This window comes from Squalius cephalus (genome assembly GCF_949319135.1).
Source record: "Squalius cephalus genome assembly, chromosome: 15".
In the NCBI taxonomy this organism is placed as follows: domain Eukaryota; kingdom Metazoa; phylum Chordata; class Actinopteri; order Cypriniformes; family Leuciscidae; genus Squalius; species Squalius cephalus.
In genome coordinates this window covers 22,639,028-22,653,462 of record NC_137136.1, presented here as the reverse complement: position 1 = coordinate 22,653,462, position 14,435 = coordinate 22,639,028, and the positions used below count along the sequence as shown (strand labels likewise).

The following is a 14,435-nucleotide window of genomic DNA, read 5'->3' as shown; positions in this document are numbered from 1 at the left end:
GAACCAAAGCCGCTGAAAAAAGTTGGCGGGAAATTTTGTGATCAATATCAGTTATCTTGGAAGCCACCCAGCCAATCAAATTCAAGGACTTGAACTAACTGTTGTATTATGCTTTTTATTACGCAGGTTTCATAGGAAGTGCTACTGAAATATGTTGTAGCGTTCAAGCGTGAGTTTTCTGACAGTAGCGTAGGACTGTGAACGTGCTGTAGTAATGTGTGACAGTAAGTGAGAGGCAGCCAATGACTCAGTCCCCACATAACTGCTGTGTTTCAATCCTTTCAAACCGGTGAGATGGGGAAAGAGGAATAGTGAGAGCACGACTTTTTCATATCCTCAGACAATGTTCAGAGCCCTTTAAACTTCAGATGGCCATCAGACACCACTTCCTCTACTGGTGACTTTCTGACAGGAATCTACAGTGTAAGAGTGTATGAATGAGGTGCGTGTGCTAGACTGATCTCAGATTAATATTGCAACAGAGGAGTGACTACATTATGAAGATCAAGAAAGGTAAGTGCAAAATAAACTGTCGATAACGATTAAGAATATATAAAAGTCTATGGCCAATCATAACATTAAAGATATAGTCTAGATTATGTAGTGTTATGGTATATTTTAATATAACATTGAAAAATGTATCACTGTTTTTTTTCTCTGTTCCACACAGTAAATGTTTTTTGTTCTTGTAATAACAGCTTTAGGTGAAGGCTGTGACGACTATATGACACACGGATACTATGGGCCATTAGGATGGGACAGGAGAGCTCACCTCTTTCCCTTTAACACTCTAATCAGGCCAGAGCACTCAGTCTGGGGCTACGGTGAGTGGCATCATACAGTATGTGTTTGTCTCTGTAACAAGCACTGGATGGTGTTATTGTGCAAGTGGACTTGCAAAACAAGAATTTGTGACAGACCAAATCACTACTCAGCAAAACTAGACATCACTTTCTAGCTTTTTGTGTTCAACGGCCAAAAATGACCAGGGCTTGGGCAAAAATAGCACTAAATATGACAAAAATGCTTCACTTAAAATGTGCAAAAAATGATGAAAAATGCAAAAATAATGAATTACTGTTTTATCTAACATTTGATAACATTATCTAATATTTGATATATTTTGGACTTATGGGTTTAGTATGAGGTTAGTGCATCAGAGGCAAGTTTTGTAGAATATGTAAAGATACTTTAAAGTATAGAAGTAAAAATAAATACACTGAAAAAAAATGTGTAGAAACAATTGTCACTCAGAAATTGCTAGTAAATAATGACAAGGGAATAACAAATCACATGTTGTCTCTTAGGGGTTGATTTGTGTTAAATACAACATATTTAATTTTTTTATTATATTAAATGATACTATGTAACTTCTGGCCCTCTAGTGGTTAAAAAACAAAACTGAATGTATTTTGCAGAAGAACATTGTTTTGGTTGTGCTTTGACTGTACGTATGCATTTGGTTATCCGACTGCTCATAAAACATTCACTTCTAGGCTTAAGAGATGTCTAGTTTAGATGGAATGGATCTCAAGCTGAAGATGTTACTATTCCCATTGATAGATTCATTAATCCATTAATAACACTTTGAATTGAACATGAAATTTTGAAGTAAAACAACGGAAATATTAATTTCTGTTTCAAATAAATGCTGCAGCACAAATACAAAGTTCTGTCATGAAACTCTCTAGATGGTGAAGGCTGATTCTCAAAGTCCTTAAAGGCACACTATGTAGTTTCCGTTTTTGTCAAACAGCGACCCCTAGAGTCGCTGTGGAGTACTTGTATTTAACTCTTTTTTTTTTCTTTTACTCTTCCGACCGCGCTTTCTTCATTTTCTACATCGATTCTGCCATGATTCACGTCTGAAATGCGTGCTAGTGTCTTCCATAGAGGCTGCTTCATATGTTGTTGATGTATATGACGCCGTGCCGTAAAGCAAGTCGTGATTCTCGCGAGATTTGGCGGGGCGCCACCTCTCAAACCTGCATTGCTGATTTTGTCAGCGGCGTCCCCCCCTGCTTTGCTATCAGGATGATTCGCCCTACTACGAATTCGTTTAACATCAAAATGACTTTGAAGCTGTTATATTAAGGTACAAATCTTGCATAGTGTGGCTTTAACTCAATCTGCTGGGAATCACATCATTCTCTAGAGGGCACAGTTGATTGGTTCCTGCCTTATCAGAAGCCAATGAGCTTGCTGCTCAACTTTCAAATACTCGGTCAGCATTTGCTTTAGCAGTTGCAGCGTGTTTCCAGAAACCCTCCACCTTCCCCAGCTCCACCTGTATAGATCTGCTATGGGTAATTCATGTATGCTAAATTGTACAGCAGCTGCATGTCTTACTTGCTCACAGCAGCGTGTGGTGTATGTATTGGCAGTAGCAGGTCCCGAACTTGCTCTGCAGCAGCAATAACAGCAGCAGCGTACCAGATCTATTCCGTCAAGATCAAACATATCAACATTCTCATATTCATTACCATGCCAAACACTCAGAGAGTTGTCATGACAGAACTGCTTTCAACTCTGATGTGACACTAAAGGCTGAAGTAATGGCTGATTTGCTATCAGAGGAATAAATGACATTGTAAAATATATTAAAATTGAAATCAGGTCCTATTTTTTTCATAATGACTGTTTTTACTGGATTTTTGATGAAAGAAATGCAGCCTTAGTACAAGAAACTTTTGAACAGTTGCATATACAATGCGCTTTTTCCCTAACTTGTATATCCCTGTTGATTCTTCATAGTGAAGTACTGGAGTGTGGGCAGGGATTTGGTAGTTGTTATTGTGAGAGAGAAACTTGGATGGGGAAGTGTAATGTGCCTGAAAGAGGAAACGCTGAAAGCTTCACACATCCTTGCGCAAATAGGATAGTACATTCATGAGATGTCCTTTCACAAGCTTCCTGTTTGACTCTAAAAACTGAAAGGCTTCTTTTGTAATTTGTGGGTTTCTCAGAAACGGAAGGGAGACACAATGAGTAATAGGCCTGCTTTGACCAAATGGGTGATTAAGACATTTTAATGATGTGAGATCATATGAAAGACACGTTCTCCTCATCAGACCTTTTGATCTGAAGCGTGTAGCTCGAAGTAAATATTTCCTTGTCAAACAGTGTTAGGAGGATGATGAACCCTAACAATGAGAGCAGCATGGGTCGATTTCACACTTGTGGCCCGGTATGGATCAGAGTATGCCATGAATCATAGTACCCCCGTAATGATGAGCTTACATACGTACCAGTGATCTAATCTTAGATTTAATCCATTTGGAGATCAATCAATAAGAGTGCAGACAGGGGTGGAGCTGAACAGAACGAGAGCTATTGTGCTCTATATTGGGAGCCATTTCAGGCTTGACGCAGAAAATGGTCTCTAAGCAACAGCATCAGATTTTAAAGTAACAGAGCTGTCTACATTTCCATAGCGGTAGGGAAACAACTTACCTGCACTCACCAGCACACATATCTGAAAACACAATACATTGAATAGATTTTTTGGGGAGTCTTTTGCATTAGATTAAATATTAAATATGCACTGGGGATTAAAAGAAGCCCTTATCCTCAGAAACTCGTTGATGATTTGTGCGACCTCAGTACAGAATTGCATTTTGAGTGAACGGAGAGATAAATTAAACTGTGGCTATCAAGTTTTGCCACCTGCTGGAAAAAGATAAAAGAAGCAATCATTCCAAGCCTGAAAACAACGCACAATGTACTGCGTCATTCATTTCTGTGCTGTTTATAAGGCAAGTGGATGTGAAAATATGAAAAAAAATCGACAGATTTTGTGCCTGTATGGGTTTGAGAGAGAAAACGTGTGCGGAAAAGTGTGATAATTCTGTGCAAATGCATCTGTGATTTGCTCCATCTCTCAGCAGCAGTGGCCCTTCACACATGTCATACTCATCCTTCTACTGCTGGCAGAATGGAGATGTGACCAGCTGACAGTCACACAGCTTTTTGAACTGCTTACTCAAACCTTTATGGAATTTTCTTCAACTCTGGCACTTCTGTCTCTTAGGGGTTGTTTTGTATTAAATACAACAGATTTCATTTTTTATTTATATTAAATGAAGCTCGCATTAAAGGATGTAACTTCTGGCCCTCTAGTGGTTTAAAAGAACTGCATGCATTTTGCAGAAGAACATTGTTTTGGTTGTGCTTTGGCTCTAAAGTAAAAAGTTGAAAATTGCTTAACTTATTTTGAAGAGTTAAAGCAATGTATAAACATGTTGTCATTTTACAGTGTACGTGCATGTAATTATATCTGTAATTAATTTCTATAATTACATCTGTTGAACCTTCCTTTACACCTTAACCCACCAGTATACTTTCCCTTATACCACCACGAACAATGAGTACATAACAATTTGTTTTTTATGTACATAGAGACGCCTAATATAATGTGTGACCTATTCACATTTTACTAATCAAAACGGTGAAATACACTTTAACTATTTCAATATTGTGTGAAAATAATTGATGTACATTTTAACCCAAATTATGACTGGTTGTGTAATTATATCCACCACAAACCAAAAGCCTAGTGTACGTAGTTACCATGGAGACAACAGTGTCAGTGAAGTGCATTCTTGATTTGAAATATGAGACATAATGTGTAAAGAAAACAAAGAACATTCAAGGCAAATATTATAATACTTTAAACTGCAATATTTTGATTGTGCCGATTCCAGTCAGGCTGCAGAAAGAAATAGTGTTGAAAGTGTGAAAATACTGCATTAAGTGTATTTGGACTCTAAAAAAATGCTGGGTTGTTTCAACGCATGGTTTGGTCAAACATGGACAAACCCAACCATTAGTTTGAATTTAAATTACATTTTAAACCCAACGGCTGAGTTTGTCCATTTTTGACCCAAACATGGGTTGAAACAACCCAGCATTTTACCAGTTATGATATAAGCTTTAGCAAGATGGAGGAGTCAGCATTTTATCTAAAAAATGGTGATTTGTGGTGTAAATTACATGGATTTATGACTGTTCTGGGAAAAACAAATAAAACAGCATTATCCTGCATGGATTTTTTTTTCCACTGTTGGAAATTATTAGAAGACACATTAAACTAGCGAGTTTGAAAAGGGTTTCAATGGAGTTTAATTTCAAAAGCTTTTATCACAAAGAATCTGGGTAATACTGAACAAATGTTGTAATGTATACACATGTGCCCATTGATTTTCTGTTGTGACTCACTGAGGGCACAGAAATTTAAAGTAAACGTAGACAGATGATAGCTTATAACATTCTAAAACTCTTGACTTTGGGGGAATATCTCAGTTTACAGTGAGGAGTGAGGACGGACACATTGAGTAATAATGAGTGTAATTAATTATTGCAGGACTGTCTGTTAAGCTGAGGGCAAGAGAAGTCTAAAGGAAAGAGAACTAATTCTTTCACTCTCTGGAGGGTCATAAAATGCCTTCGACATTGAAGGTTGAGTTATTTTAGGGCAGGCCTAATTTACTATGCCTTCTCTCATCTCCAGCTAATAATCTGAACCTCTCTCCAAAAAGACATGAAATATTGGAATTAACTGCAATATAATTTTACTAAAATCATTCTTTGCTGAGGCCTTTGTAATTTGTGTTATAGCAAGTTGTAGAAAAACTTTACTCCTTGTAAACAACACAGATGGAATGTTAGCGGTTATCAACAAGACAGGTGCGACCAACTGCATTCCATCTCAGCGTGAGATCTGTGATTCCCATTACCATACATACTTGTTCTGACCCTGATAGCAGTAACAGACATTTCAGGGTGACATAGACCAGGTCCCATCATCCTCGGGGCCCAGGTCACCACGCTCTGTGATTGGACGGCCCTTTGTTCTGGCCTTTCATGTGCAGTGCACCTGCTCTGCCCCTCCCTTGGGCCGTCCTGGTGAGTTATGGGGTAGCGCTGCATAGAAAGGCGTGAAATGAGAAATGTGAAGTTGCTTTAAGTTTCCACATGCTTTAGTCACACTAAGTGGTGCCCCTGTTTGGTGTCTAAAGCAGGGAAGCAATATACCCCAGATGTGTGTGATTGACAGGAGGCTTCTGAATATTGTTCTAACATGACATGGGCTGAAACAATTCCAGTGACACGCAATTTGTCCATCCTTTCTTTAGTATCAGTATATTGTTGTATATTGTTATTGCCAGGACCTGACTACAAAAGTTTGTTCCTTTAATGTACAGCATGTTTTGTAATGACAATAAACTACTACTACTAAACTACTACTACTAGTACATTCAAAGACAGTATGTGATTTCAGGTGTAGCTACCGTTTTTGGAATGAATCAGTTAAGTGGATGATTCAATGACTCTCTTAAAATAGCAGTTACTTGTTTCAGTCCTAAACGAATCCATGCTTTGGATGAATTAGTTAAATTAAAGGGATAGTTTACCCAAAAATGAAAATTCTGTCAGTAATTACTCACCCTCATGTTGTTCCAACCCCGTAAGACCTTCGTTCATCTTCGGAACACAAATTAAGATATTTTTGATTAAATCTGAGAGTTGTCTCACTCCTCCATAGGCTTCTAAGGGACTGAAACTTGCTGGCCCAGAAAATGTATTAAAGACATCGTTAATATAGTCCAAGTGACTCCAGTGGCTCAATCTTAAGTTTATAAAGCGATGAGAATACTTTTTGTGCGCAAAAACAAACAAAAATAACGAACTTTATTCCACTTTTTTTTTATTTCCTTCTTTCTGGGCCTCGGGTCTTTTCACGTAGTGTTTAAGCGTAGCGCGTCTGTGTTGCACGTCACCACGTAGGCTCACTATTGGCCGACGCTGGTCATGTGTGATACGTGGTGACGTATAACACAGACGCGGAATGTGTCATGCCAGTTAGGACATACATTTTGTCATTAGTTTGGTTTGAAATTTCATTGGTCCAAAATCCTCATATATTAAACATGAAATATTTTCTGATTGACTGAGACTGTGTCACATATCGGAACAGTTTTGTGTTGTGAACAAATTGCTTCTTGCTTGAAACTTGTCTCGATTAACTCGCTTTGTCTTATATTTTGTTAATCTTAATGTTATATAATTTAAATACTATTAAATAAATGTTGTCTGCTCTATAACAACATTTTTCTATATTTATATGTTGCATATATAATTTGAGTACAATTTTATTGTATGTACATATGCATATGGTCTTTTATAGTGTTAGAATCTTTTATTTTAGGAAAATGTATACTAGTGGCACCGTGTGCATGCATCTTACAATAAATCTTTGCAACAGGTAGGCAATACTACAGTTTTTCCATTTCTCTTTGTCTTCTGTTTTTCTTTTTCTCTTGTCATCTGCAGCTTGATGATAAGGCTGATGAAGGCGATGGAGTTTCTATTTTAAGCCTTGCCACAGTCCTTCTGGCCTGGCCAGGGATGCAGCTAGTGGCTCTGATGTCATGTTTGCTTCTGCAACTGCATCTGTTTGATTCTCTTTGTAGTGGAAAGCCAACAAATCTAGTTACCTCAGATGAGAGGTTGTTGCCTTTCTTAGCACTATACTGTCTAAAAGAGAGCAAGAGAGAGAGAGAACAAAGATGAGAGGTTTACAGTTAGTGTGGCTGACATCGCAGTGGTTTCGTTGGAAAGACCAGGGCGGAACTAGATCTGGGATGAAAGGAGCGGTTAGGCTCTCTGAAACCACTCCTAAACACAGCATGTGGTGTATATGCATGTGAATGACTGTGTGTCTATACATAAACTTTCACTTCCCTTAGTAAATGGTGACTTGAGATGGTTTAAAAAAAAAAAGGAAATTTATATGACTTTTTCAGATCAAAAGTCTAATGGCCCAACATTGATTTTTCATGTTAAAAAAACATAAAAAAATAATTTTACACATATTTTACATTATTCCCAGTCTATCAGTAATGCTCTGTTTATTTCCAGTCTCTATGAAGTCCTTCCGAAAAGCACAATGTGCTCTGATTGGTCAGCTAAGTGTGTTGTGATTGGTTAACTTTTGCAAGCGTGTTTTGGAAATGTCACGCTCCTTGCCATAACTGCAAGTTTTAACACACTACTAACGCAACTCTTTTTTTGTGTATGCCTTGGGCAGGAATTATTTAAATGAGGAATATTGTGATGTGTACTTTCCCGGCAGTAAACTCAAGACTACAATTGAGGTGTTTCAGGGAAGGATTGAAAAAACAGTGCTTAACTGAAAATAATCCTCCCTTTGGAGTAGAAGTGGAAGTCAACTTCACACTTAAAATGTATAAATGTCTTTTCATTGAATAATACAATATAAAACCAATGACAGTTGAAAGATAACCTTGACACCACTTGATTTAAAATATTTCAAAATTTGTTCAGAAAAGTGAAGTTATCTCTGAGAAAACTTTGTTTGCAGATGCAACTTGATTTTTTCGACATCCATATATTTGTAAACGTGACTTAAGTTTCCAAATATTGTATTTGGAAATATATATCATTTTTACATGATTAGACTATATTTAGCCTATAATAAAGTTTAATGAGGACTTAATGAGGAATCTCAGGGCTAACAGATTGTATTGTGCTGCACAATTGTCTGCTTTATAACAGTACTTAAGACATTCTTTATTTGTGTTGAGCCTTTTGGGAAGGGAGAGAAAGGAAGGATCAAGAAGGATAAATGATGCAAAGGATGGATGGGGTAAATGTGCTCTCTAGAAACATTCTGTGGGAGGTTACGGCACTGTGAGCTTCTGGCCAAATGAGTGGGCTGACCTGATGTGTCCTCTGATCTGTGTCCCACTCCTCATAACAGGCTTCTGGGAGCTCCTCTGACAAATAATAATAAAGACCCGCTGCTCCCACACAACATCACAGGGATAACGAGAACAGACTGTTGTTAATGTTTTTAGATATTAATTATATTGATAGTGTACAACAATATTCTACTGTATTATTATTATTATTATTATTATCAATAAATGAAATGATAAAACTGTATATAATAGCATACCTTTATTATTATTATTATTATTATTACAACATGCATTATTAATACAATTGTAATTGTAAATACAGTTATAAATGATATTTTTAAATATTAATTATATTAATATTATACAACAGTATTCTACAGTTCAATTATTATTGTTAATAATAATAGTAATAATAATAATCAATTGAATGGCAAAATACTATTATACAATATAGTATACTTATTATTTTTATTACATGCATTGTTTGCATTTGTTAATACAAATTAAAACTGTTATATTATATTATATTATATTATATTATATTATATTATATTATATTATATTATATTATATTATACTATATTATATTATATTATATTATATTATATTAATGACTACAATAAATTCAATTGGTCTCTTTTCCAAAAAAACTTTGGGCGGAGAACAGTTTGATAATAATTTTTACAATAATTTTTGCCTCACACACACACACACACACACACACACACACACACACACACACACACACACACACACACACACACACACACACACACACAAAGTGACCTGAAGTGACTTGAACCCCTCTGAAATCAAATGAACTAATATTAATATTGTAAATTACTTATTGTTGCTTATTAACTTATAGTTGTTGTTTTATACAAAATACAAATTAATATTGTCATTAATATTACAATTAATACAAGAAAACAGAATAATGTTAATACAATAAAGTATTAGTATTAGTAAAGTATTAGTAAAATGGACCAAAAAGAGGTCTGAGCTCAGTTTTAAGGCAAGAAATAGTGTGCAAAGAGAACTTTTCACTTGGCTTATTTCGGTTTATTTAAAAAGACTCTTTCATTCTGAAAAAGCTACATTTTCATACTGCTGTCAAGCAAGCTTGAGTCACCCTCCTTTGAGAATGCCATTTATTCTTTACAAATAAAACCAGGAAAAATTTGTCATCTGTTTTGTTCATTGTGCTGTATACTTCTCTCATGGACCTTTCTCTAGGAAACCCGATTCACCCTGGTCATGGAAAGCCACAATGGCGTAGGTCGTAACATCCAAGACAATAGCAGTCAAGGAAATCTGCCTTTTCCTTTGCTGTAATGTATAATTTCCTGTTTTTCCCTACATTTACACATATACAGAATGAGATGGGATTATTCCTGATCAGTGCTGAACTGAGCTTTCCTGAGAGCCTTTCCCTAAATGCAGAGGCAGGATCTGATTTACTGAGTCAAATGAAACATATCTATTATGTAAGAAACATCCTCAGATCAGTTACTTTTATTGGCCTTTTATTCGACTCTTGCTACTGTATATGGTCAGTTTCAAAACACGGAGTTTAGAAAGTGGAGTTACTTTGACGTCTTCATTTTTTATGCTTTTTGTCCATTGATTTCATTAAGGAGATTTCAATTTAATATTGCATTACACAGGGAGACTCGAGCCAAGAAGAAGTATGATCATTAAAAAAAATTGTGAGATTGAGCAATTTGGTTGTAAAGCAGATAATATCCCCAAAATAGTAACATACCTAAATAGGTAATGGATTAAGCATTACTGGACTGTCAACTGCAGGGGGAAAAAGGACCATGAAGTGTGTGTGTGTGTGTGTGTGTGTGTGTGTGTGTGTGTGTACTTGTACAGCTATCTTTGTGAAGACCAGTTTGAGTTTTAGACCATTGGATTGAGGACAAAGAGAGTAAAGTGAGGACATTTTGGCCGGCCCTCACTTTCTGAGACCCCTTTAAAGGCATGTTTGAGGGTCAAGACTTGGTTTTAGGGATAAGGTTATAATTAGGTTAAGTGTATGGTTTAGGGTAGGGGTTCGGGTTCGGGTTAGGCACTTAGTTGTGATGGGTAAGGTTAGGGTAAGTGGCTAGAGATTGCATTGTGTCAATGAATGTCCTTATAAAGATGTAGGCTACAAGAGTTGTGTCTGTGTGTCCTTGTGTGTGCATGTTATAGTGTATATTTGTGCTCATGAGGACATGGAATGTGTTTCCAGAGAGATGGATTGAGATGTAGAGATTAATGTGAGATAAAACCTCAGATTAACTCAGCGAGGAGCCTCAGTATTCCACTATTGTTGTGATCTCTGATCTCTAAACGTGGCATGTGGCATGTGGCATCCATTTCACAGATTTGTTCTCAGTTCAATCTATACAGTAGCCTTATATTATATTATATTATATTATATTATATTATATTATATTATATTATATTATATTATATTATATTATTTACAACAGTTCGTTCTGGTTCTCGATTCTGATTCCAGCCATAAGATATTCTACCAGTATATCACCACGGGAACAGTTTCAGTGTTTGTATTACTCCGCTTGCAGCATTTCTCACAGCGAGTGTCATGGCGGACAAGCAAATTACCATAAATTGACAAATAGCCAGAGGTGGAAAGTAACTAATTCCAAATACTTTCGTTACAGTAGGCTACTTGAGTAGATTTTTCTATTTTTTCTACTTTCTTGAGTATAATTAAATTGTGGTACTTAAATAAAGTATTCAACTTCGCTACATTTATTTTTAACCAAAAGTACAAGGTACTTTCAAAGAAATGTCATAGGCTAACATAAGTACTTCTATGAATATCACTTGTGGACTTGTGGACAGTGCTCATGTACCCACAGAGAACAGCGTCATCTCGGCCAGTCCTTCGGGAATTTGCGGCTGGCTCTTATAGTGTTAAAACATGAGGTATAATTCATTTTGAGTATATCAAAAGGGCAATCTTTGGTCTTTTTAATCTATTAGCCTACTTGTTCCAGAGCAAATCGATTTGGCCAAGGGCAAAGAAGTTTCATAACTTTATCATTTTATTTAGCCTAACTGAAATTCTGTACTAACAATGCTAATATTGTTTATTTAAATATTTAATAACATGCCATATTTGGTATTGAGAAAGGGTCCTTTAGTGATTGTGATTTCGACTTCAGTGAAAGTTAGCTACATTATTGCACTGCACCATTAGATGGCAGCAAAGACTGTCTTTATGAGTGAGTCAGTAGTAAAGACTTTTATATTGAAAGGGACTGAAACAAGACTATACGACGAATGCTACAAGTTACAAATGCATTGACTAGCGCTTTCATAGAAAATCCCATTAAAGGTGCTCTAGGTAACTTTTTAACCTTAACTGAACAGCTTCGGAGTCAGTGGAATGGTTATATTACTCATTTCGGGTTGAATGGTGGTGGTTTCGCACCCCCCTGGTGCCCGAGAGCGGAAAAAACTCACTTGCAACTTTGGGACGCGGGTCGGTGTCAGGAAGTATCGCGTGATATCAGGTCTCGCGATGTAACGAATTGCTTGACGGCACTGCACACGTACACGCCCCTATTCAAGCACCGGCGGGCTAGCTATAAGCAAAGGGCAACGATAGATTGAGTTATGGCTGAGGCTGAGCCTGTAAAAAAGAAGCAGAAAGCTAGGAAATCTTTGTCGGAGGACCAACGAAAGAGGAAACGGGAGACTGACCGAGCAAGAAGTCAGACTCGAGTAAATATATCGGACCGGCTTTTTCAGAATGGTGAGAACTGAGAGAAACAGAAGCCTGCAAAACGGATGCTGACCTGGCTGCTGTTGCACTTGTAAGTTAAGTATCTTTGGAATAAACTGTGTTTAATATTTAAATTTCAAGTAATTGTGACCTCAGGATGTTTGCTATTGTCTGTAAAGGTTTTTATTATCATCGCTGTCTGTTAGGGGCTTACTAGTACGCTAGATACTATAACTTTGATGTTAGCATTGTCATAGCAAACACGTTTGATTTCTGTAGTTGTTTGGCCGTTCCTCTGTCGGTTTTATTTGTGTAACTTACACTTTTATTTTATGTCACTAAGTCAACGCGTCTGATAGTAGGCAATATCAGACGCGCAAAATGTTGCACATATCATGATCGAGCTAGAAAAAACGTTCTGATGTTTTCTTAGACAAGCAAAGGTAAACCATCATTCTACCAGATGAACTTATAGACCTTGCTAATATAACTTTAGACAAATATTAGCCTCCGATATATATATATTTTTTATGCTCATGCCCATTCTCCCAAAAACAAACAAACAAACAAACACGAAAGCAGTAGTTCGCCTCGTTCATATCGTTCGTTCCCGGTAAAAAATACTAGTATGCATGACAACACAATAAATAAAAAAATCGCCATCAGTTGGAAAGAAAGTATTGCTTTACTTGCCTCGGTAGACATAACTGGTTTTGAAATAGCCGGTTCCTCTGCTCAGCTAGGTTGACAGCTGATCAGCTGGGTTGCTCGTGGCAAGGGGGGAGGGACAACAGTTCGTTTTTACGACAGAGTGTTTGAAAGCATTATACTACCAGACACTAGGGGGAGCTCGTAGAGAAAAAACACTCAGACTTGCATAGTGTCCCTTTAACTGTTAAACGGACAAAGACGAAGATTTCACTTTCCTCAATTGATATTCAAACTGTTTTTGTGAATTTGAATATAAGATGGACTTGAAGAATATCAGCATGCTGGTAATGCACTCGCTTAGTTGATCTCTCTCACACTATACTCTCTACATGTAAGGAATAATTGACTCCGGGCTGTTGAATTAGAAAAAGAATGCACACCTGAGGTGATATAATATAATTCATATAATATAATATAATATAATATAATATAATATAATATAATTCATATAATATATTATTTTATATTAATACATATTTTATCGCATATTTATTTACATATTTATTTATTTATTCATTCTTTTTTACTTAATTAACTAACAAAACATGATTTTCCTGGTTTGAGCCCGAAACTGTCAAAAAACAAACAAAAAAAAACTCCTCATATGGAATTTAAAGTGTCATCATTTCAATATTAATGTATGCATTTATGACAGGTGATGACCACATGGCTTATAAAGTTGGTGGTAGTCAAATATTTCCAATGTGAGGGCTGAGGTGTGTTCAGGATGTAGGCTGCAGTAGGTTAAAGGTCAGACAGAGAGAGAGAGAGAGAGAGAGAGAGAGAGAGAGAGAGAGAGAGAGAGAGAGACTGTGTGGTTGAGTTAAACTCTATCTAGCCAGACTGTTATTTTGAGGTAAATCAATATGCTCCAGCAGTCATGGTCTGATTGATCAGGGGGATTTCAGTGAACTGTCCCTTCCCTCCTAGCGACATGCACAGCAACATGTCTATTTATAGAACTTTATCAATACAGCACCGAAAGGACAGACAGCAAAGCCTCTTCAGAGACAGGCAACGCACAGAGAATACCAATAGAAATGGGATGAGGAGAAATTTCTGATGTCATCTCTGCTGCAAATGGCAGTGTTCATCTGGGGGAAAATAATCTAATGGTGATATAACATAATCTACATAGAATATTATTCAAACCTGCTGAAAATAAAATATTCAAGTGGTAGAAATATTATTTTACAATCTGGAACCATCCTGAACACATGATTTATGCAAAACCAAACAGATGCAATATTTGT

At 36.6% G+C, this 14,435-nt stretch overlaps 1 protein-coding gene across 1 annotated transcript in view; it reads left to right on the top strand.

The window, feature by feature from the left end:
* The first annotated feature begins 423 nt into the window (after positions 1 to 423).
* hdac9b (histone deacetylase 9b) overlaps positions 424 to 14,435 on the top strand; it is a 55,536-nt gene continuing 41,524 nt past the window's right edge. Inside the window, exons 1-2 of the mRNA XM_079894906.1 lie at positions 424 to 513; positions 699 to 824. Of these exons, the coding sequence (XP_079751032.1) occupies positions 498 to 513; positions 699 to 824 (142 nt within the window). The 5' untranslated portion in view covers positions 424 to 497. The remainder of the gene's footprint in view (positions 514 to 698; positions 825 to 14,435) is intronic.